Source organism: Ailuropoda melanoleuca, chromosome 16, assembly GCF_002007445.2.
Source record: "Ailuropoda melanoleuca isolate Jingjing chromosome 16, ASM200744v2, whole genome shotgun sequence".
Lineage (NCBI taxonomy): Eukaryota > Metazoa > Chordata > Mammalia > Carnivora > Ursidae > Ailuropoda > Ailuropoda melanoleuca.
Genome location: NC_048233.1, coordinates 2,483,138 through 2,508,704, shown reverse-complemented (window position 1 = coordinate 2,508,704; position 25,567 = coordinate 2,483,138). Strand labels below are relative to the sequence as shown.

The following is a 25,567-nucleotide window of genomic DNA, read 5'->3' as shown; positions in this document are numbered from 1 at the left end:
CCATTTGACAGAGATAGAGACAGCCAGCGAGAGAGGGAACACAAGCAGGGGGAGTGGGAGAGGAAGAAGCAGGCTCATGGCGTAGGAGCCTGATGTGGGGCTCGATCCCATAACGCCGGGATCACGCCCTGAGCTGAAGGCAGACGCTTAACTACTGTGCCACCCAGGCGCCCCTTTGCTCAAGTTTCTGATACCCAGCTCCCAGAATTTTTAAGATAAGAACCTGGCTCATCTACATGGAGTATTTGTACTATACGCTCTGTAAAAATTCTTTATGTAAAAGCATTTTGTTTGTATATATTTCCATTTCTTTTAATGAAATCCATCTGCTCTTGTTCGACTTTGATTTTTAACAATTAAGGTTGTAACAGAGTTCTCTAAACAGGGAAGATGTTTGAGGGACTTTGGACAGAAGGGGAAAGAAAATATCTTTAAATTTTAACCCAAACCATTTCCTTAAAAAGTAGTTGGTGTATAACCAAATTCTGTGTTTGTGTTAGGCTAGTTTTCTTTTCTTAAAATTGACTTCATCAATGCATCTGGCTTCAATTCCCCCCCCCCCGTAAGCATATGAGTAGTTGGTAATTGAATTCTGACATATTGAATGACTTTAATGAAATCTTCTGCTGTGTGTGTATGCTTGGGGGATGGGGAAAAGGGAGGAAGAATGTGGGGTGGAGGGTAATAAAGAATTACTGTCTCTTTACGTTAAGGATAATGGATAGCAGTTAACATTAATATCTTTCAGAACATGTTAAAGCCTTTTTGGTAAGTGGTGTTTACTCCAAAGGAAGCAGCTCTCAATATTAACCCAAAGAAATGACCTCAGTAATCAAGGCAGAGTCCAAGTTGGGAAAGGGACGGGTGAACAGGGGAGGCTGGGTTACCTTGGATAATCTATGTGAGATCTGCAGTGACTTTCCCTCTGCTGCTGACAAAGGGAAAGCTTAATAAGATCTGTCATTATCAAGTGATTTCTTTTTATGTTACTGTAGTATTGAACCTTTTTTCCTTTTAATTTTCAGGGTGATGTTTGAAGAGAACAAAAATTATTTTTTAATTGTTGGGTTTTTTGTTTGTTTTGCCTTTGTGTTCTAATTGAATGTTTCATTTGAAGGAAAGGCAGTGGAGACTAGAGTCTTATAGCTGCAGTGGTATGTAGTTGTTGACAGAGCTGATGTCAAGAAGCAAAGTTCAGATGAGTGTATTAGGAGAGTTAGTAGTCATATGGGATTTCCTAGAATCCAGTCTTCTTGTTAATGTGCCTGAAATTACAGCTGTCACAGCTTTTGCCCTAATCTCATTCAACTATAGGAGTCTTCTTATTTAAGGATATGAAGAATTTTTTGGTAGCTTCCCACTTCCTCTCTCCCTCTATCATCCCCCCAAAACTAGTCACACAAACCCCCTGCTTTGGACCCTATACTCTGTAAATGAAGTGGTCTTATTTGACCTTATTTGATAAGTGTAGTAGGCATAGTAAGTAGGTTTCAGCACCTAATCTAGTGGTAGGAAAACTGGTCTGTGTTAGTTTTGATGAGTGCAAACATAATTTATAGCAGTTGAAGTAAAATTCTAAAGATACTGCTTTCATTTTAAGTAATACAAACTCCTTAAAATGGTAAAGCATGTTCCTTTCCTGTCTCCTGATAGCTTTTAAGTGAGTTGTCTGTGGCATACAGTACATGTCTAAATTGGTTAAATAGAGTGAAATTCCAAGTTAGAGCAGGTGAATGAAATTGAAGTTTCTTTCTCTATATAATTTCCTTCCTCATGCTGCTAATTTGATATTTTTCTAAATAATGAGGGCTAGGAAACTGGGTAACTTCAAACAGTACAAATAATTCCCCTGTAATTCTAAATTAGACTGTTGGTTTTTGCTAAATTTTGTGATTTTTTTGTGCCTCTTAAGGGTAAAATCAATTATAATGAAAATTCGTAAGGGAACAGGATTTAAGGAGGGTCTTTAGTCAGCAGGGACCAAGAAGACCAGGAATACTTCATTCTCATAATTTCCTAAAAATGGGATTATTCCCCAAAGAAAGGAACTTCACTAAAATTTAAGGACTGAACTTACTAATGTAAGCTATTATATATAGCTCTTTAAACATGCACCCGATATTTTTATTCAGTTGGCCTTTGATTGATTGGCATATCACTGAGTATTCTTAGTACTGAACTACTAACAAATTAAGTTGGATTACTCTTCATTTTTACCATAATCATAAGAAAATATTTCGTTAGAGCTCAATCCAGTTGCAGGTTTTATCCTGAATAATTTTTGACAAAATGCGTATTTTGCTGATCTCATATCCAATGGATATCTTAATTTTGTGAAGTATCTTTAATCTCTGCCTTTTACATTTTAGGCACTCTAGTGTCATTCAGTTCCATTTTAATATAACCTCATAAAAAAAGCTCTGTCTTTCTGGTAAAGACCTGTTACCCTAATAGGTGTTTTTCTCTCAGAAGCAGTTTTGATAATCACTGTTTTCATGCCTCATTGCTTCATTGATAATTTAGTTTTCTTTTGCTGGACGTATATTCGAGCATCCTAATGATAATCATCTTCCAAGATGGCCCCAGATCATCCTTACCTCCCGGCGTTTGAGCCCTTGTGTAGTCCTCTCCCACATTGTATCAGGATTAGTCTGTATGAACAATAGAAAATGTCAGAAGTGGTAGTATGTGACTTCTGAAACTAGATCATAAAAGATATTGATGTGTCTGCCTTATTCTCTTCAATCACTTGCTATGAGGAAAGCCAGGTGCCATATCATACTGACGCTCAAGTAGCCCTGTGGAGAGGAACAGAGGCCCCTTGCCAATAGCTATCACCAGCTTGCCAACCATGTAAGTGGAAGCAGAGGACTGAATCCTGACTGACATCTTAACTGTAACCCCATGAGAGACGCTGGAACCAGAACTGTTTGGCTAAGCTGTTTTTGAGTTCCGGACCCACAGAAACTTCAAGATAAAAAATGTTCACTGTTGTTTTAAGCTGCTATGTTTTGAGGCAACTTGTTATATAACAGTGAACAGCTAATACAGGCACTTTATATCCTAGGTATTAAAGTGATATGCCATATGTTGAATTTTTTTTCCTTGAAATCCAGTTTGGTTTTCTATGTTGGCGGAAAGTTACTGCTATTTGAATTTGTTTTATTAATGTTATCACTGAAGTAATTTTCAGTGCTTTAGATTGTTAGAATTTTAGGCAGTTTACCTTAAGGATTCTCACCTGTGTAACTCATATTTGTATGTCAGTAGGCTGTGAGCTAAGAAAAGAGATGTATTTATTTTCTTTTAAAGATTTTATTCATTTATTTGACAGAGCAAGAGAGCAGGGGGAGTGGGAGAGGGAGAAGCAGGCTCCCCGCTGAGCAGGGAGTCCAATGCGGAGTTCAATCCCAGGACCCCAGGATTGTGACCCAAGCTAAAGGCAGATGCTTAACTGACTGAGCCACCCAGGTGGCCCCAAGAGATGAATTTATAACATGCATTCTGGTTATTGCTATGTTGTCCAGCAGAAATAGGAATGTGGGCATGTGTATTATTTTGAATTTTCTAATACCTTCATTTAAAAAACCAAAAGGAGACAGTGATTTTAATAATGTACTTCATTTAATTTGGTATTTCCAAAATATTATCATTTCAACATATAATCATTGTGAAGATTATTAATTGTTTCACTTTTTTGATACTGTCTTCAAAATTTAGTGTGTATTTATAGCACATCTCAGTCTGGCCTAGCCACATTTTAAGTGCTCAGTAGCCACATGTGTATTGGACAGCACAAATAGTTTATTTAGCTGAAGAAGTTAAGATTTTATTGCAAGCTAAAACAGCAAGTCAATAATTCATATAAACAACAGGAATGATTTTCTCAAACTAAAGTGGGGCATGTCATACCTTAACTTTAATATCTGCCTGTATTTAATTTCCAGTAAGTCACCCTCTACTTTCTGAATACCTCAGACCCTTCAAACCTGTGGAATATCCTAGGAATAGAAGGGATTAGGGATATTAGAGGTTCTGTATACTTTTCTTTTCTCTAAGCTTACAGTCTTAGAATGGCAGGACTGCCTCATGATTTATCTTGAAGAATGGCGAATGTGGACTTTTTAAAAGAGAACATAGAATTTAATGTGTGTAACATATAGTCAGAGCCTTAGGATGTACCTGGTATAATCACTGTCACTGTTGAGCCACCAAGAAGCACCTCCCAGGGGTTTCAGCACATCCCCTAGCTTCCAGCCTGTGTTTACCAAGAGCAGAAGAATACAGACTCTCTTGTGTTTTGCAGTTTCTGAAGTTCTATTCTTTACTGACATTTTATTGGCGCACACATATTCAGAGAAGTGGGTGATAACTGTCATTTTTTTCTACTCTAAGTTTAGACATTGAATAGATTAGAGATTTTTCTTTTCAAACCAAAATACACCATTAAGTGCAGTGTAAATGACAGTTTTGTCACTAGAATTTTGTGTCAAACTCTTATCACCAAAATCTCACTACTATTTTCATAAGTCTTAAAAAAAAAAAAAAGAAACTATTTGCACAGAAAGGGGGATGGGGACAATTTTCAAAGCTCTTGGCTTGGTGCTGTGTCTTACACATATGCTATTTGGATATTTAAGCTTTAGGTATTTTCAGAATAATAGCAGAACTTATTGCAATATTTTGTCTTTTTAAAAAAATGTACTTATTTAGAATATTCCATGGTTACCTAAAGACTGGAAAAGAATTTCTCGTAATTTTGACCTGCTATGCAAATTATTTGCATGAAAAAAATTCAACTTCTGAATAAAAAACCGAGGAAGAGAGTGACTTGAAATTCATATTTTTTTTCACCATTGGCACTGTCTTGAGATATATTTGCCCAGTCTATTCTCTTTCCAGTAAATAGTTAACCCCTATATTTAGAATATCCATACCTGAAATAGTCACCACATATTTATTTCCAGAAATTCATGTATTCTTATTAATTTATTTGTAGTATGTGCTTTTCTTTCAACATTTTTAAATTTGACTTTGAATTTTTTTTCTGAACATTGCTTATCTATATCATTTACAAAATGACATAATACTACATGGCTTATAATAAGCAGTGGTAGTCCTCTACCTCATTCTTGTCTAATCTGGATTTCTGCTCCTCTGAGACAAGCATGCTTTCACCTTTTTTGCTTGTTTTTTCTGCTTTTTACTTCCACCTCTCCAAATGACATTCTTATACTGTTGTTTTCTTATTTTTCTTATTTGGACATTAGTTATCTACTGACTTCTTATTATGAATGATGAGAAATTAGCCTCTCTAAGCAAGTCACCACACACACTTCCCTCTTTCTGTCTTTCTGATATAAGTTTTACATTATTATGTCTCAGGCACATGGTATATTATGATTACATTTCCTTTAGTGTACTTTTAGTTTTTCCTGGTGGTAATAATAGTTTTGGGTTTTTTTTATTTGTTTTATTATTTATTTGTATACATATCACCAATTTATTTCCAAATTCCTTTCTCCTCTCGATGTTGGTACTATTATAGAATATGTCATCCCTTATTTATTAACCTCGTAATCTATTCATCCACTTTTTTTCTTGGAAACATCTTTCCTTGAGTTTCTATCCTCTCCTCTGAATTCTCTTTAATCTCTAGGCCTACAGTTACCCTTGAGATTCCCATCACTACTCATTTGTGGTAGATCCCCTTTTTTCTGGGTCCCATGTCTTCCTCTTTCTAGGTTGACTTCTTAAGTTTGATGGAGCACATCCCTAGTAGCTTTCTGAGAGAGTCTGTGATGTGAGGTAAATTTTAAAGACTTTGCATTCTTCCCTTACATTTGATTGATAATTTGGATATAGAATTCTAGATCAAAAAGCATCTTTCCTTCAGAGTTTTGAAGGCCTTACTTCAGTTGTCTTCTGATTCTCTGTGTTCACATAAAAAGTTCCAGTGCCTTCCATTTTTTTGTTCTTTGTGGGCAATCATTTTTGGCCTTTCTAAAACTTAAAAATCATTTCTCTAGTATTCTAAGCTTAAAAAAAAGGTAGAATATCCATATTATAGTCTAAATATAGAAAATGTATTTAATCTTTACTGAAAGTGTAAGAACAAAGAAGGATAATTATAACTATGATCTAGCAGTGTGCTTAGGATTCCAGTAGTTGTAGAACTAAAAGATTCTATTCATTTTTGGCATTGGCTCAATATTTTATTAAATGAAACAGATTTGAGGTGTGTAATTCAGTACAAAGGAAACTTCCTTGGTTTACCTTAGTGGATATCTACTAAGATTCCGAAAGTAAGACTGGAGCCATATTTTACTCTCTAGATGGATTAAGTAGTTATGGACTTTGTTGGTCTTGGTGTTGAAGGTGATGAGAATATTCACTGTCTTCATTCTTTCGTTACCACCCTGGTTTAATACAGCTTTCTTGGAGCATATGGTTCCATACATTATTTTATATTGATTTTAAATTGTATTATAAGTTATCTAAGTTATAGTATTTCATGAATATTATTTAACAGTTTTCTGCCCTTTTTTTTGTGGTATTTCTTGACTTTTGTTCTTTGTCCTTATAACAGACACGGAATTTGAGCCAGGCTACCATTAAGTCCAGAAAACTTTTCTTAAATAAATGGCCTTGTACACAGAGCTCATCTGGTAAACTCTGATTTTAGCACTGGGTTTAATGAAACTTTCCGTATGAAAACCTGCACTGATTATCTGCATTGTGACAAATTACTAAGTATCCTCTCTCTAAAAAAAGTTTTACTGATAAAGCCACAAAACTATTTTTCAGCCCATGCAGAAAAGCAGATAATCCTGTTTGTTTGAAATGGGTTCTGGGAAGTTATCTGGGATAAGTTTTTCAGCCTCAGTTTAGGTTAGAATAACAAAAGCCTCTCAGGAGATCTCCCAAAGACAGTGTAAGAGTAAAGAATATCACAGACTGAACAAAAACATAATACTGAGTTATTCAGAAGCAATTGAAAATGGGAAACATTCGTGTTTCGTTTTTCGTACCACAATCTATATTTCAGAATCCCATGTTACTACAGATAAAGTTATTAATTGGAGATTTTGAGAGGACTGAACTCACTGACGGTTGCATCTGTCTCTTTCCACATAATCTTTCTGTTGCATTTCATATTCTTTGAATCGAAAGAAACTACCTTGTCCTTTGCTTCTTTTGGCATCATTTCCTGTCTCTCTCTGCTTGGCATTGTTCTAGAAACCTTCAGCAGTAACTTCAGCAGCTTTGGAAGCTGCACTCTGCTGCTCACGGCAGGCCACCGGGAAGCATTAAGATTTCAAGTAAGAACATTTTTGATACAGCTAAACTTCCCTGTATAAAACAGAACCTTACTTATGGGGCTAAATCAGGGTATTTTATAACATTTTCTCCTAGAAGAATGAACACTTAAAAAAAAATGAACATGACATACATTACTAAAATGTGATTATTCTTTTTTTTTAATCTTTTTTAGTTGAGAAAAATGAGAGAGAACAAAAGATTTGTCAACTTTTTATTATGAAAGATGTTAAATAGTAAGATATTCTTTCAGTGCTGGGAAAAAAGTCTGACTTACCTTTGACAGATTTCCAGTTCTAGATTTCTGAAGACAAAGTTGTTAGAAAGGACTTTCTCGGCCTTGCACTTATAAAAGTGAACTGTAGTCTAATTAAAGGAGAGTTGCATAGATAAATGATAAAATCTTTTGGTATCTTTTACTGATACAAGTATTCTGAAAGTTGGCGAATGTTTCAGCAATTCTTGTTCTTTTGTTTTTAATTTAATTGTATTAATAAAAAGCACTTTCTTTTCAATCTTTTGTTTCTAGAAGAATTTAAAGAGGAAATGCTTCATAAGAACCTGATGAATCTAGTTCTTAATACTGATTGAGCTCTGCTTCATTCATCCTTCTTACTTTAAGATCTTTCCTTTCTTACATGCTCTTGAAGTTCTATAGGATTTTGTCTTTCTGATAGAAATCCATATTCACCTTCCCAGGAGTTAATTTTTAAGCTTATTTAGAATATTAAGGTTAGTGGGCTAACTAAATTACTCATCCATAGCCCGATCACTTATATCCAGTTACCATTTTTAGTTTTCTCATATGAGATTAAGAGAAAACTTTGATGTCTTAAAATCATTAGGAAACCATTTTCTTTTTCATTTATTTATTTTCTTTTTTTAATAATAATTTTTTATGTTATGTTAGTCCCCATACAGTACATCCTTAGTTTTTGATGTAGTGTTCCATGATTCATTGTTTGCGTATAACACCCAGTGCTCCATGCTACGTGCCCTCCTTAATTCCCATCACCAGCCTATCCCAATCCCCCACCCCTCCCCTCTGAAGCCCTCAGTTTGTTTCCAGAGTCCATAGTCTCTCATGGTTCATTCCTCCTTCTGTTAACCCCCCTTCATTCTTCCCTTCCTTCTTCTACTGATCTCCCTGCTATTTCTTATGTTCCATAAATGAGTGAAACCATATGATAATTGTCTTTCTCTGCTTGACTTATTTCACTTAGCATAATCTCCTCCAGTCCCGTCCATGTCGCTGCAAATGTTGGGTATTCTTTCTGATGGCTGAGTAATATTCCATTGTATGTATGGACCACATCTTCTTAATCCAGTCATCTGCTGAAGGGCATCTCGGCTCCTTCCACGATTTAGCTATTGTGGACAATGTGGCTATGAACATTGGGGTGCATATGGCCCTTCTCTTCACTACGTCTGTATCTTTGGGGTAAATACCCAGTAGTGCAATTGCTGGATCACAGGGTAGCTCAATTTTTAACTTTTTAAGGGACCTCCACACTGTTTTCCAGAGTGGCTGTACCAACTTGCATTCCCACCAACAGTGTAAGAGGGATCCCCTTTCTCCACATAGGAATCGCAGTTTTTGAGTGTGGTCTCTTGGGTTAGCTGAGAATCTCAGACTTATAACAAGGACTAGTATAATTTTTGGCCTTGTAGTTCCTATTCTCCCAAATTCTTCTCCCTCTGAAGTTTTCCATCTCCGAAAGAACCACCATATTCCTTCGCCATTTGCTGACACTTTTTTTTTTGAGAACTTTTCTTTATTTTTTTGGTCTTTATTTATTTATTTTATAACTTTTATTTTGTATATTAGTCACCATACAGTACATCCCCAGTTTTTGATGCAATGTTCCATGATTCATTATTTGTGTATAACACCCAGTGCACCATGCAATATGTGCCCTTCTTAATACCCACCACCAGCCTATCCCAATCCCCACCCCCCTCCCCTTTGAAGCCCTCAGTTTTTTTCCCAGAGTCCACAGTCTCTCATGGCTCATTCCCCCTTCTGTTTACCCCCCCTTCATTCTTCCCTTCCTTCTCCTACCGATCTTCCATTTCTTAGGTTTCATAAATGAGTGAAACCATATGATAATTGTCTTTGTCTGCTTGACTTATTTCACTTAACATAATCTCCTCCAGTCCCGTCCNGCCCTCCTTAATACCCATCACCGGCCTATCCCAATCCCCCACCCCCCACACCTCCGCTCTGAAGCCCTCAGTTTTTTTCCCAGAGTCCACAGTCTCTCATGGCTCATTCCCCCTTCTGTTTACCCCCCCTTCATTCTTCCCTTCCTTCTCCTACCGATCTTCCATTTCTTAGGTTTCATAAATGAGTGAAACCATATGATAATTGTCTTTGTCTGCTTGACTTATTTCACTTAACATAATCTCCTCCAGTCCCGTCCATGTTGCTGCAAATGTTATATAATTGTTCTTTCTGATGGTTGAGTAATATTCCATTGTATATATGGACCACATCTTCTAATCCAGTCATCTGTTGAAGGGCATCTCGGCTCCTTCCACAATTTAGCTATTGTGGACAATGCTGCTATGAACATTGGGGTGCAAACGGTCCTTCTCTTCAGTACGTCTGTATCTTTGGGGTAAATACCCAGTAGTGCAATTGCTGGATCACAGGGTAGCTCAATTTTTAACTTTTTAAGGGACCTCCACACTGTTTTCCAAAGTGGCTGTACCAACTTGCATTCTCACTAACACTGTAAGAGGGATCACCTTTCTCCACATCCTCTCCAACATTTGTTGTTTCCTCCCTTGTCAATTTTTGCCATTCTAACTGGCGTAAGGTGGTATCTCAAGGTGGTTTTGATTTGAATTTCCCTGATGGCTAATGATTTTGAACATTTTTTCATGTGTCTGTTAGCCATTTGTATGTCTTCATTGGAAAAGTGTCTGTTCATATCTTCTGCCCATTTTTTGATTTTGATTATTTGTTTCCCATGTATTGAGTTTGAGAAGTTCTTTGTAGATCTTGGATACTAGTCTTTTATCTGTAGTGTCACTTGCAAATATCTTCTCCCATTCGTGGGCTGCCTCTTAGTTTTTTTGACTGTTTCCTTGGCTATGCAGAAGCTTTTTATTTGATGAAGTCCCACAAGTTCAGTTTTTCTTCTGTTTCTCTTGCCTTTGGAGATGTGTCCTGAAAAAAGTTGCTGTGGCCGTTGTCATAGAGGTTGGAGCCTATGTTCTCCTCTAGTATTTTGATGGATTCCTGTCTCACATCGAGGTCTTTCATCCATTTGGAGTTTATCTTTGTGTATGGTGTGAGAGAGTGGTCAAGTATCAGTCTTTTGCATGTAGCTGTCCAATTTTCCCAGCACCGTTTATTGAAGAGACTGTGTTTTTTCCACTGGATGTTTTTTCCTGCTTTGTCAAAGATTAGTTGCCCAAAGAGCCGAGGGTCCGTTTCTGGGTTCTCTATTCTGTTCCATTGGTTAATGTGTCTGTTTTTGTGCCTGTACCATGCTGTCATTTATTTTTTTTCTAAATTAGTTTGCCAACAATTGTCTATATGAAGAATATAATCTGAAAAATCATGCTATTTACCTAACTTTTTCATCAAGGCTGAACTTTGCAGGGAGAAAATGTTTTGGTATAGAGTCTTTTTACTTAGGCTTCATCAAAGCTGGCTTAAAGCCCAGTTTAGAAAGTAATTCAAAAACAGCTTTGTGTTTTTAAGTAATTAAGCTCTTGCTGCCTATGCTGCTTAACACAGTTTTATTCTCTCTGTTACAGAGAACAAATCCTTCACTAATTTCTCTTGCTTAACTAACTTGGCCTTTTGCTCTGAATTATACACTTCTTCAACCTCCTACTATAGTTCTTTTCTTCCCTTGTTCTTTCCTCTGTGAAGATATCTTTCTGGCTTGGATTTACTTCTGAAGAGAAGAATACTTAATAAGCAAATAGTCCTTTCTTGATAAATAGTCTCTCCTCGGGTTAACTAATTAGTCTACTTCACCTGGTCTTCCATCATTTTCCAGGACAGTCTCCGTAAGAAGGATGACAGGATTGAAGAGCTGGAGGAAGCACTAAGAGAAAGTGTACAGATAACTGCAGAGCGAGAAATGGTGCTAGCACAAGAGGAGTCAGCCAGGACCAGTGCTGAAAAACAGGTCTGCAATTTTATACAGTTACTGGCAATGCGGCTGGTTAAACAAAAGGTAAAACCCAACCAGTATAATTTAGGGAAACTGTACATATGTTTATAGGGTTTCAGAAGCACTTCATCAGGTGTAAGTATTTAGGCTTAAACAAGAATTGAAATAAGGTTGCATAAGAATGACTCATGTTAAGAGTCTCTGCATTAATAATTTGGGATTTATTTCACATATATGGATGTGGTATATGCTCATGTATCTAGTGAGATGAAATGGAGCTTGTCTGTTTGTTCAAAGACTGGTCACAATCCTGCTTTTAAATTGATTGGGAAAACACAAACATTTCTAAGTTAAAATGTTAAATTTAAATAACAGTTTATTTATTTTATACCCTGCCTTGTTCAAAAGAGCAGCTAAAGTTATAACAAGGTATTAACAAGGTTCATGGCAAGTATGAAGGACATAGTTATCGTGGCACTTGAGAGCACCAGAGCAGCAGGCCTGAACCCTGAAGTGACTTCTTAGAGAGTTCTGCTGCTGCGTGTGGTGTTTGCTTTATATATTCTTCTGTGTCTTTTAGATCCCGGTACACTTGCTTTTGACTTTTTGTTAGGAAGGGTAACTAAAATTGGGAAATGGGAATGGGAAAAATGGTTCTAACAAGCGAATGCTCTAATCTCAATTCCTAGTATGAGTGTGATTTGAGGTTTTGAATCTCCCTTACACAGAGATTCATGACATTTTAATTTTTTCAGTTATTGTTTCCATTTCTTTGTTAGAGGACTATACCCGTTAAAACATAAAAAAATTCAATGAGAGGGTAACCTGCATCTTTTGGGAAACCTCTATGATGAGACCACTGTGGTCTTGTGAGTTAAGGTAGCTGCATAGCAAGGAAGAAGGGTACATTTTCAAAGCAGACAGATGTAGTGTGTGCTGTAAGGGAGTCCCTTCCTAACTGTGTAAGTATGAGGATATGGTTTCTTTAGTGTGAAGTATAGAAAGAAAGACAAACTGATAGTTTTTAGCCAAACTGAAGAAAAGTGGAACTTTTCACAGTCTGTCAGTGCCCTGTTCCCACATAAATGCCTTGTCCACTTCTAATTGAATATTTCCTGATACACAGTTAAATAGAGCTTGGGTAGTAGCTTCAGAGAAGAGATGGTGACCGTCATTGATCCAGAGTGAAGAAGGATTTTCTTTTATCTTGATTTTACCTTTTTAATATTCTTACCTTTATGTTCAAAATGTCCCCATTTTTTCTTTAAAGATTTTTTTCTGCTTGGGGATCATTATTTAGTGACAAGTCTTACATATTGGGATCATGTAGAAATGTTGGCAATTAATACACCATGTCATTATGGCATATAAATTGCTAGTATGTGTTTTTTAAAATGTCTTACTGTGTGAACTAATTATAATTTGCTTTTTCAGGGGTAGATTTTTATATATTTATGTGTTTATGTATTATTTATTTATAATAGACTTATTTTAGATCAGGTTTTTGGGGTTTTTTTGTTTTGTTTTTTAGTTTACAGAAAAGTTGAGCAGAAAGTACATGAAATTCCCATATTTTCCTTCCTCCACCTCATGTATGATATGAGTATGATAGATTTATTAGAGTTGATGAGCCAATATTGGTACATTATTAACTGGTTCATAGCTTACATTTTGGTTCACTCTTCATCTCATACAGTTCTGTGGGTTTTGCCAAATGTATAATGTCATGTATTCACCATTACAGTATCATACAGAATAGTGTCACTGCCCCAAAGATCCTCTGTGCTCCACCTGTTCATCCTTCCTTCAGCTCCCCAATCCTTGATCTTTTTCTTGTCTCCATAGTTTTTCCTTTTCTAGAATGTCATGTAGGTGGAATCACACAGTATGTAGCCTTTTCTGACAGGTTTCTTCTATTTAGCCTTGCATTTGTGGTCCTTCCATGTCTTTTTGTGGCCTGATAGTTCATTTTGTTTTACTTCTGAATAATATTCCATTGTATAGACGTGGCACAATTTGTTTATTCCTTCACCTATTGAAGAACATCTTGATTAATTCCAATGTTTGGCAATTATGGATAAAGCTTCTATGAACACTTATGTGGAGGTTTTTGTGTGGACATAAATTATCAGCTCATTTAGGTAAATACCTGGGAATTGCTGGATTTTATGGTAAGACTATATTTAGCTTTGTAAGAAACTGAAACTGTCTTCCAAAGTGGCTATATATAATTTGCTTTTAATTGCATGCTTTTTTTTCTTTCTCTCTTTCCTGTTTATCTTTTTTTCCACCATTCTGCTACTCACTGCCTATCTGAAGCTGTTGAGTGAAATATTGCATGAGACCAGTCATTTGGGCTCTAAGTGGTTTAAGGTATGAAGAAGCCGCTTTTATGTTTGTATTTCTGAGGCCATGTAACCTTCATCCACTGTCCCCTCCTGCTGTCATCCTCTGTTCTTTTCTTATTTTTATCTTTTTCTGTCTTCTGACTCTACTGTTAATTTTACTTATATGTATTAATTGTATATACCAAGCTAATCTGCAAATATTCATTTGAAATATCTTAAATGGGTAAAGCTTTTTTTGGCTAGGGACATTATTCTTATTATCTTACTCAGGTCCAGAAATTATCTGTCTCTTACCTAAATTTAGCCTCTGAGAAGAAATAACTCCCTCTGTTAGAAGGAGGATATCTGTATCTCTTGATTTCTTAAAGAGCAAAGCAAAATTGTTTGGGAATAATCTCTCTTAACTAAAGTAAAATACAGAGCCTTCTAAAGTTTGAGAGGGGAACACTTGCAAAGGAAAAAATTTCTTTTTATACGATCCCCTTATAGTTTCTTTATCCCCAATACATGCTGCTCCATATCGAGCCCATACCCAAAATATGAAGAAGTTGTATAATGATCCCACAAAGGAAGATGTCCTAAACTGTGTTGGCAAATGGAGAGATGAAAGTGAATTAATCCCATGGGGAGAAACCCAAGGGCTCCTTTTACTTTTGATTTGTGCTTTTCTACATGGATTTTCTTCTTCTGAAACTTGTCTCTGCTCAAGTTTTAGCAGGTTTTGTGTTTTGTTGAATGTGAGAGTCCATTTTCTTAAAATGAGACTAGAGTAAAACCTGTTTTCTTAAGTCTCAGAATTATGAGGAGATAGGGAGAAATGTCTAGTTCAGCAGTGCTCCTATACACTTAAATTTCTGAAATGCCTTTTTTTTAAAACTTGAGATCAATGTTTTAAATATCTTCACTAAGAGTAAGTTTATTTTTTGAGGAAGCCTTGTGCAGCTACATTGCTAACTAAAGTTTTAAAAAATGCCTTTAAAGTAATAAGACATTTTCTTGTGGCTCAATAAACTGGATTTATATCTGTTCCTAAGGAGTATTTCTTAATGTTTTGAGCAGTGATAAAGATATATCCTCTCAATATAACTAAAATTTACACATGCATTCTGACTTTTATTTTTAAAAGCTTATTTTTAGTATTGGTACTCATTTTTTTAATTGCCATTTTGATGTTACTTGGCTTGTATGTTAAGTATAAATTTCGGCCTAAAAGATCATAAGGTTTTACCTATGATTTGCAGAGAGTTATAGATCAATGAGCATTTTTTAGGATTACATCCTAAAAATTTTTTCCCAGATATTTGCATATTAAATATTGTGCATTCCAATAATTAAAGTCACTTGAAGAACAACAAAATACGGCACTCTGATTAAACGGCATTTTATAGCCCAACAGTACACGTTGGACCCACACTTGGTTTTTACTCTGAATCTCACAGAGTACCCTGCTTCTTCCTTCAACATTCAAGTTCTTTTCCTTCCCTGCCAGCCAGACAGGCACATGGGAGAGCTAAGCCAGGCTTGGCCTTCGCTGTCAATAGTTCTTGAATCTTTATTGTGAAAATGGGCACTAGAGTCATTTAAATTTGATCCAGCCTCTTTGTGTCTCACAAAGTTAAATAGCTAAAAAAAAAAAAAAGTAAAATAAGAAGGCGGTGCTAAGGAAACGTACAGGGCATATTGGTGGCACATGCTTCATTATGATTCGCTTGTTTGCTTCTCCTGTTCCAATGTTACTTTTGAAGGCAGTGGATTTTTTCTTGTGTTTCTATCTTCTTTAATTTCAGCTTAATCAAATTCCTTATCCTCAGCCACGTCTGGTTTGTCAGACACATTCGTGGAGGAAATGGAGCGAGGTGCACAAGTGAGTGGGGTCCAGACCACAACTGGCAACTGCCAAGTGTCCCATCTTTTTTCTTTCTTAAAGATTTATTAAATTCTCCATTGGCTGCGAATCTACCCAGTCAGTTATACAGCATTTATCACCATGATACCCAAATACTTTCTCAGACAGAACAAGTCACCACTACTGAAGCATCACCAGTAATTGGGTAGCCTGTAGAAGATGATGTGTGCTAATAAAACTATAATTGTACTCTTCATTCCTTCCCATGGCCTTCCTACTTTTAGCTGTTCCCAGAGTTGACAGTTTATTCTTTGGCCATATAAATATAGTCCTGTACTGGTGTGAACGTTTATAGTAAGTTATATTTCTCATTTGTTGAATTAAATGGCTATAATACTCAGAAACTAAAATAATGACCTTTTTTTTTTTTTAACTAATGCTACCCTTTCTGCAAACATTTATTGAATACCTTGTAGTTTTCCAGATATTACACTAGGCCCTGGAAATAGAAAGGTAATAAAGATAGCCTCTGCCTCAAGAAATTCATCGTTTATTTGGAAAGACTGAAGAATGAACCTATAGTTATGTTTCAGTTTGATAAGTGCCGTGGTCGTGATCCGCATAGAGAGCTTTAAGAGTAGAAGAGGAGGGGCAGGCATGTAATTCAGATTGGAGAGGTGCATAGAAGGCTTCCTGGAGGAGATGACTAATGCATGAGCTGAGTCTAAAAGAGAAAATACTAAGCAAAAAGGAGGTGGAAGGATAGTCACCATATTCCATGTAGAGGGATCAGCATATGTGAAAGCTGGAAGCATCCGGGAAACTTTAAATAGTGGTTAGTAGCTATAGTTCAGGATAAATATGTATGGCACGATCTGTGGAGGGAGGGGGAAGTACATACAATCTGATCAAGCTGAAGCTTGTTTAGTCTCACGTTGTGCTCCAGCATTTAATTTTATGTTCAAGGCAGTGGAAAACTATTGAAACATTTTAAGAAAATAACAATTTTTTTTCATGAGTTTGCTTGCTCGTTCATTCATTCAGCAGAACTTTATTGAGTATCCAGTGGTGCTCTGGTAGTCTGGGGTAATATATTGTGATAAATAAAGCAGCTATGATCTCCCCCCTGAGAGACCTTACAGTCTGCAGAGGGACACAGACACTAATCCAACAAAAAACCCATTTAATTACAAGTTAACACAGAGTGCTATAAAGCATAGAAACAGGTTTTCTGTAATAGACAATAATTTGGTGAAATTTGGAGAGGTTAGAACTTATTTTTGATTGAGTGCTCAGAGAGGGTCCTCTGAGAAAGTAACATTTGATCTGGGTCTTGAAGGGTGAGAAGCCTGCCGTTTTGAAGAGTGGGGAGGAATCAGTGTTTGTGACGGCAGTAAGGTGGAAAGAACTGGACATGTGTGAGGACGACTGGTATGACTTGGGGGGTGGGAGCAGTGCAAGGCATGCAGTCCTTACGTAAGGGGTGGCCAGAAGTTTGTGTTTTTTTAAGAATGGTGGAAGCCATTAAAGAGGTTTAATCGGTGCATGACATCCGCTGATAGTGTTTTTAAAAGACTGTCTGCTACTAGTTGGACAATGGATTCCACAAGGCTAAGAGTGGAAGCAAGAAGATCGGATGAGTTATTAGAGTAGCCTAAGCCAGCGGTCTTCAGATTGAGGTACACATATACCTGGAGATGGCACGAACATTTTCCAAAAGGGTCGTAGAACCCAGGGGCACGGGTTCTAAACATACCTTTTCTTCAAATTGATCTGACTCCGAAGGCCCCTAGGATGAGCAGATTCTCTTTTTTTACTTCCCTTTTCACAGTATGCATCCCTCACTTTGCAATAGGCACACCTCTCCTGAATCTTAGTATTTTATATTCCTCTAGGGAGAAAAAAAAACAAACCCTCTGGGACAGTTAAAACAGGTAATTCCAAATATTGGTGTTAAGAAGATGGATCAGAAAAGTCAGATTGTTTATAATTCTTTGTTTTCAATAGAATTGAAGGATAACCCAGTTAAGTTGACGGCTGGTAGATAATTATAAATAACTTTTAATAATAGGCTACTGTGTGACTTTGGGCCTGTAATTCTGAAGGAGTGCAAAAAATTGAGATATATTGCTATAACAAAGCTCCTTCCATTCCTATCTATTTATTTATATAAAGGTTTTTTTTTTTTTTTTAAGATTTTATTTATTTATTTGACAGAGATAGAGACAGCCAGTGAGAGAGAANAGGGAACACAAGCAGGGGGAGTGGGAAAGGAAGAAGCAGGCTCACAGCAGAGGAGCCTGATGTGGGGCTCGATCCCATAACGCCGGGATCACGCCCTGAGCCGAAGGCAGACGCCCAACCGCTGTGCCACCCAGACGCCCCTATATAAAGGTTTTTTAGTGCTTACACCTATGAAAAGGAAGCATATACCTAGAATTGATACTGAACCCTGAATAAGTAATATTCATCAAGGAATATCTAAACTAATAAAATAAAAATCCCTTAAATTTCATTAAGATAAATATGTTTAATGGTAAGATACATTTTTAATAAAATTTTATTTTCACATTTAATAGTATTCTTTCAAAATATCACATATGTATATTAGTTTAGATTGATGTATGTTATTAGTAATTGTAATGATCAGTCAATTTGAAATAATTTTTTAATGGAGTTATGACCACAGGATATTTTATAAATATGAAATTTAAATTTATGTATGTATCTTTGATGCAGAAAAGTACGAGAGAGAATCTATACAAACAGTCTAGCATAAAATAAATTACATCAGTATAAATTTTAGGAAGAAATGGAACAGAAACACCAGATCAAAGAGAAAAAGGAACATGTAAAATTTTTAATGACTTAAGAACAGTTTGTCTTTTAGTTCTTAAATAGACAAAAGTAGATATCAAGTCACCATAGTATTTATATTTGATATTTTCTTAAAAAAGAGTGATGCATTATTTTTTAAAAACAAATTTAAAATCATTTAATGCAATTATTTTTTAAAAACAAATTTAAAATCACATTTTTTGCAACTCTTTAAACTTATGATATTAAAAAAATAGATATCAAGTTAAAATCATAGTTACTCCTGTGTCCGTTCCCTAAGCTGTCAAAGATACTTACCATAACTGCCACACTGAAGAGCGGTTATATGTACAAAGCACTTATAACAGAGTTGGCATATAGTAAGCACCCAGTAAAGCTTAGCTACTACTGAGCTTCTGTTGTTACTACTGTGGCTCTTGATAGGTCCGAGGGAAGGGGTTGCTCTGATCAGCAAAAGGCCCCAGAGAAACTTAGTATCTACAGACTCCACCTGGTCACTTCAGTACTGGTGATAACCTGCTTTTTGTTAAAAGTTCCCATTTTCATATATTAAGTTTTAATCCTTGTGACTTAAGAAAATCCTCTTCCCTGCCATTTTCCGGCCTACAATGTATAGTATCTGCATCAGCCGGGAATACCACAGCCAATAATAATAGGTCAGTCAGATGGGTATCATTCTTATCATTGGGTTATTCCTTTTCTGAGAGTCTGTCTTAGGTCAATGCAGGATCTTAGTCTGTCCATTACTTTCCAATTTTCTTTTAGATTTCCCTCATAAAAATAGTTTTAGTAGCTTTAGTAAATGGCTACAAATGTGTGCTGTGAAATCCAATCCTAATGCTGTCCTTCAGTTTTACAAAGTTATGTATTCTGTGATTTCCTTTAGAAAGGCAAGTAGGGAGGGAAGGAAAAATAATACTTTCTTTAGCATAATTTAAAACAAAATGAGAGTTTGAGAACATTATGCTTAGACCTTATTCGTAGAAGTAGGAAGATAGAGAAAATTTAAGATGAGGAAAATTTTGTGCTTGATTCTCATAATCTTAAATTGGAAATAACCTGTTTGAATATTCATGACTTTTTCTTCTTAAATACTCAGATGCGCGCGCGCGCACACACACACACACACACACGCACACACACACATTTCCTGTGTACTGAAAATACCTTAAAAACATTATTTCAGTTGCATGCACTCTCCAAGTGCCCAGGTGTGGTATCCATATACCATTCTGTATTAAAAGGATTTGAGTTCCAAATAGAAGTTACTTTTTTTTTTGATATAAAGTGAATTCTAGGAGTACCCATTTTTCTTCACAAGTGCTTATTTGTGACCAAGCCTCTGTAGTCTTTATAGAAGCACTCTTCAGTAGAACTTTGACACAGCGGACATATTTTATATCTCTTCAGTATGGCAGCTCCTAGCCACACACCAGTGTTGAACACTTAAAATGTGGCTAGAACCCTTGAAGAACTGAATTTCTACATTTATTTAGTTTTAATTAAATTTAAATGGCCACATCTGGCTAGTGGCTACTGTACTAGACAGTGTGTTGGATGGATGGATATTTATATATACACATATGTACTTAGCAGCTACCATTTAGTTTTTCCTCCTGAGCCTGACAGAGTTGTAGTACCGATATAAAGACAAGCACTTCCTGATTGTTGATCCTTTGTTTTTGTTTTTGGAGAAACATCTATGGTCTAAAAACCTATTTGCCAAAAGTAATTATTCCTTTAAGAAGAAATGGTGAAAGACTAGGTTAGTAAAGGACTAGGTCACTTTCAAGAGATATCATAATTGTGCGTGTGTGTGTCTGTGTATTACCCCATGTTCATATAATATTAAACACTTCAATTTATAGCATGTGTGATGGAATTAGTATAGGAAAAGGAGTACAAAAGTTATAGAAGCAAGAAGAGGTATCTGTCCGTAGAGAGAATATGCCACCCTAATGTTAAGAGTTTAATGGCTTCATAGATACCATTTATTCCATTACTCTGTTATTCATTCCAATAATGCTTATTGAGAGTTTACTGTGTGCTAGAAACTGGGAATACATTAGTGAAAAAAACAAATACGGTCCCTTTCCTCCTGGTGTTCGTATGTTAGGGAGATTAATCACATGATCACAGACAAGAAACGTATTCTTTAAGATTATGATACAGGCAAATAAATGAAAGTATAGAACTACAAAACAGTATAACATGGGGAACTTATTTAGAATGAATGGTCAGGAAAGGCATCTCTAAGACATTGATACTTAAATTGACATATGAAAAGTAAATAGGAATTGGTGAAATGTCAAGAAATTTACTTCAGTGGAGGGGTGCCTGGTTGGCTTAGTTGTTAAGCATCTGCCTTCAGCTTAGGGTGTGATCCCAGGTCCTGGGATTGAGCCCCGCATGGGGTTCCCTGCTCCACTGGGAGCCTGCTTCTTCCTCTCCCACTCCCCCTGCTTGTGTTCCCTCTCTCGCTGGCTGTCTCTCTCTCTGTCAGATAAATAAATAAAGTGTTTTTTTTTTTTAAAGAAATTTACTTCAGTGCAAACCACCTGTGTGGACACCCTAACAATGGGAAGAGCATGGTATAGTTATGCTATAGAACTAAAAGAAAAATAAAAGGAGATTTATTTGGAGATAGATGCAATAGGATTCACTGATGTTTTGCATGTGGAAGATCAGGGAGAGGGAGGTGGCAAGGCTGATGGCCATGTTTTCTGCCATGAAAGCTAAGTCGGTGGTGGTGGTGTTTGTTGAACTGTGGGGAAAACTGGAGGAGGAGCAGTTTAGGGTAGAGATTCAGCTATGTATGTATTAAATTTGAGATACCTGTGCCCTCTTTCTCATGAAGGAGTTGTCACCTAGGGACTTGGATATATGGCTTTAGCTCAGAGGTGTGCTGTGAGCTAAAATAGAAACTTCAGTTACTCTCAGATGCACGTAAATTGAGAAAGTACCTCTTTCTTCTGACTAGAAAATACGACACGCTGAAAGTACATAACATCTTACTCTTAATATAATTACAAGGCTTCAGATACTGACATTTATTGATTACCTCTTAACTGCTCATCATCATGATAAATAATAGGATTTAATCACTTAAATTCTTAGATATATTAGTGTTTTCTGGAGAGAGGAAGAACATTGGGGCTCACTGGGTCCTTTTTCAGAAAAACGAAGACTGGTTTGCATTTATTGAACTACGCTTTCCCTCTGAATGAAGCAGTGTCTTCATCTTTATTCCATCCTCTTGTCTGGATAAATCCTACTTCTCCTTCTATAAAACCTTCTTTTTACCCCTCAAGTCTGAGTTATATGTCTCTCCCGTGTTTTTCAGCAGCACTCTATACTATTTGTTTGACAACACTGTGTTATTATTACTTATTTACTGTTTGTCTCTTTAAGAGAGTATTTCCATCTTCTCTATTAGAATGAAAGCTCCTTGAGGGCAGGGGTTGTGTCTTGTTTATTGTTGTATCCTCAGTACCTACCATCATGTCTGGTACATGGTGGCATTCAGTATATATTTGTTGAGTGAATGAATTAATAATGAGTGAATGAATAAAATTTTATTCTGACCTCCTGACTGTTTGCACTCCTGGTACCAGAAGCATCACTTTATTTACTAAACAATATAAAGTTTATTGGCAATTTTATGAATTTTACATTAGTTACCAAAAAATATTTTGAATTATTACAAAAATATGTTGAGTTATTACAAAAATGTTTTGAATTGTTTTTATTCTTTCTTGCAATTCCTCTCCATGGGATTTGATGAAGCACTTTGTCATCTGACAGAAAAATTCAAAAAAGATTTCACAATCATAGATTTAAGGAATTAGATATTATTATTTGAAAGCTTATTTTTTGTGGTAAAGTGTTTGATTTTAAAGCGTGGTAGCTACAATGGAAAAATAAAATTTAGGTATCCTCATTATCCCTGACCTGTCCTTACAGTGGGAAGTAAAAAGACTTATTATGTCTCATGCAGTGAATGTGCAGCACTCTGTCCCACCGTGGCCGATCTTTCAGATGGTAGGAGCCTGCAAAAAGTGGTGTTCTGTACCACCTAGTCTTCAACTGTGAAATAGCAGTAAGCCATGTCATAAACACATGTAAAAATTCAAAACATTCTACGGAACAGATGTAAACTATGATCAAATTAGGATGGAAATGTTTGATCCTACTTTATTTCCTTCTGGTGGGACTTATACTTCTGATCATTATTGGTGAACTTGACATTAGATTTTTCAAGATCTGTCTCATCTCTCCTGTCTTAAAGGTAGATTAATAATATTGAGATTGTTTCCTTATATACAATACTCTAATGGGCTACATTTATAGTTTATAGAGGTTTCTTAACATATCATTTTTTTCACTATTTATCCTTTTATGCCTTAAACTGATTTCTATGTTGGTAGTGATGGGGATTTTTGAGGTGAGTAGCTGAGCGATCCAAAAGTATTACAAATACAAACATGTTTCTCAGAACTACATGAATCATTCAGTCTTAGAAGAAAATCCACTTGTAAATTAGCAGCATGAACTGTGCTTTTAAAACAGATTGCCAGTTTCTGCAGAAGTCATCATTTTTGGTCAGTGCCAAAGATTGAAGGTACTTTGTTCAAAGATACTTTAAAAAAGATGTTATTATGAAACATTCTATTGGTAAGCATGGGGAAAGTGCATTTTTAATATTCCAAGAATCTGAGATGGTGACAGTTAAATTCAATCATTTTCTCTTTGCCATTGTGTAATCATTCCAGTATTTAAATCAAGCTCCTTCAAGAGGAACTTAGTAAGTTTCATTGTAGACTCTTGCTCTAATGTCAATGAGTTTGAATCTCCTTTGTTATGGTGACTGGTTATGAAATCAGTCACTTGACAGACCCTGAAGTGAGACCGCTGGAAATACGTCATGTCTGCCTTCATGGTGACAGCTGGCTACAAAACAAACCCCACCAGAGCCATTCTGCAATTGACAAGGGACTTCAAAGGCCAACAGGGCTGCCACTTCAAAGAGAATTCTGCCATCTCTGGCTTGTTGAAAGAAGAAGTTAAATGGCTATACCCTGCCATAGCAGAAATCTCCATGTTTAGACTTCTCCTTCTTTTGATCTTAGAAAGATGTATGAAATGGGCTTTAAGTTAAAGGAATGATATAGTCTGTAGCAATGGCAACCCAATATTATTCTGCATTTCAATCCACTTATTAATGGAAATTACCCAGATATGTTCAAAAAACAGTAGATCTAAAAACTCAAATGTCTCAGAGGATGAATGTTCAAAAGAAGAATTGAAACTTCATATTAATGTTGTAGCCACTTTTCCAAATGTGGAAGAAGTCAAATGGTGAAGAAAGTGGAGCTCTCAGTGTGTTTTTAAAACTCTCCTTCAGTTTCTCCTGGTAATTTTTATTTCCTTTAGTAAAGAATCACTTTCTGAATATTGATAGTGGAATGACAGACAGCTAAAACCTGTAGTCTCAAGTCCAGTTTGCATGGTTTAAACAGACATTTCTCATTCATCCTGTAGTCTCAAGTCCAATTTGCATGGTTTAAGCAGACATTTCTCATTCTCTCCTTCTAGAAAGAGAGACATCTCTCATTCTCTCTACTTGAAATTTTAAACTACCTGGTACGGTTTAAAATGTTATTCATCCAGTAAAGCTCGATACGATTTTGAAATAATTACTTCATCATTGTATTCAACAAAGAAAAGATCTCAGAGTTTTAATAAAACTCTTCCAATAAAAAATCAAAATACTAACAAACATCTTTAAGAATAACAATGAAAAGGCAGCAACACGACTTCTTTCATTTAAAATACTGATAGCCCTGGAAGATACTCATTTGATGGAGTTATGTGTAGTATACTTGAAAAAGAAGACAGGAAACTTTATAAATAATGGGGCAGTAAAAATACGGAGGTTTTATATGTGGTGTGAAGTGAGAGTAGGGCTCGGCCTAGAATTTAAAATTATTACAAGTCAGTGGCATGACCTTGTCTAAATTGCAATGTTTTCTCTCTCGTGCTCTGTATTATAGAAGAATAAAGCTAAGAATCCTTAGATTATTTCCCCTGATCTTCTGTTTTCTTTTTTTCTCTCAAAACTTCTACTTACATATAACAAAAGGGTTGACTTAGCAGAAGCTTTAGGCACTATAATAACTTCCTCTATAATTTTGCCAGATGGGGTCAGTAGACAACAAGTGAAGAAATTCTGAAGGGAAACTGGAGCTCCCAGGAAATAACCACATGCGATGGTACGACCAAACAAAACAAAACAAAACAAAACAAAAAAAATCTTTTTACACATGAGTGGTTTATGATAGTAGTTCTTAAAGTAATGCATTTGGGTTTGCCTTTTTTATTATAGTCTTTTTGCTTTTGAAAAATTTTTGATAAAAGAGTACATGATTATATCTGCTTCTAAACTTTGGCTTGATTTTTCCTTTTCATTCAACAAAAGGACCACATCTGTGTTTTCCAAAGTTATAATCAAATGAAAAATTAACTGCAGTGGAAAAGAAACAATACCTTGGCATACCCCAAAATCGAACCACAGAGATGAGTGCCAGAATCCATAGATACTGGTTTTCAAAGTAGACATGTTTTTGTACTTCTGACTAAACTGTATAACCACTACTGCACTGGGAAGCACTTCTGAAATCTATTGTGGCAGATCTGTAACAGATGATATTTAGTTTGTTTGTAATGAGTTCTTGGGGTGTTTGGCCCTTATTCTGTTATCTCCTACTGAGAAGTTTGATAAACCAAGTTATTGACGATAGAGGCAGTCATCCAAGATATCGCTGAAGGTGAAGTCATGAAAGCCAGATGGCTTCCCACTGATTTTTATATGCAGTTTATGTTCTCCTTGGCTGCACCTTCCTGGATGTTTTCAATAGAATATATTTTCCTAGAGAAATATTCACAGCAGTCTTTATCCTATGACAACAGATAGTTTTTGTGTGTGGCATGGCCCATGCTCTGTTTGGGCACTCATTTGTCCCCTCCTCTTATCTCCACCCACTTTAAAGAATGAATAAAGAGGTAATACGGGCTAGTGT

General features: G+C 36.1%; 1 protein-coding gene across 12 annotated transcripts in view; it reads left to right on the top strand.

Annotated features, from left to right (window-relative positions):
- ERC1 (ELKS/RAB6-interacting/CAST family member 1) overlaps positions 1–25,567 on the top strand; it is a 536,559-nt gene that overhangs the window by 245,072 nt on the left and 265,920 nt on the right. For 9 of the 12 annotated variants that reach the window (XM_019793501.2, XM_034645665.1, XM_002914100.4 and 6 more), the window contains one exon: positions 11,340–11,471. The exons of the other annotated variants lie outside the window; for them this stretch is intronic. In XM_019793501.2, the coding sequence (XP_019649060.1) occupies positions 11,340–11,471 (132 nt within the window). The remainder of the gene's footprint in view (positions 1–11,339; positions 11,472–25,567) is intronic. 12 annotated transcript variants of the gene reach the window in all.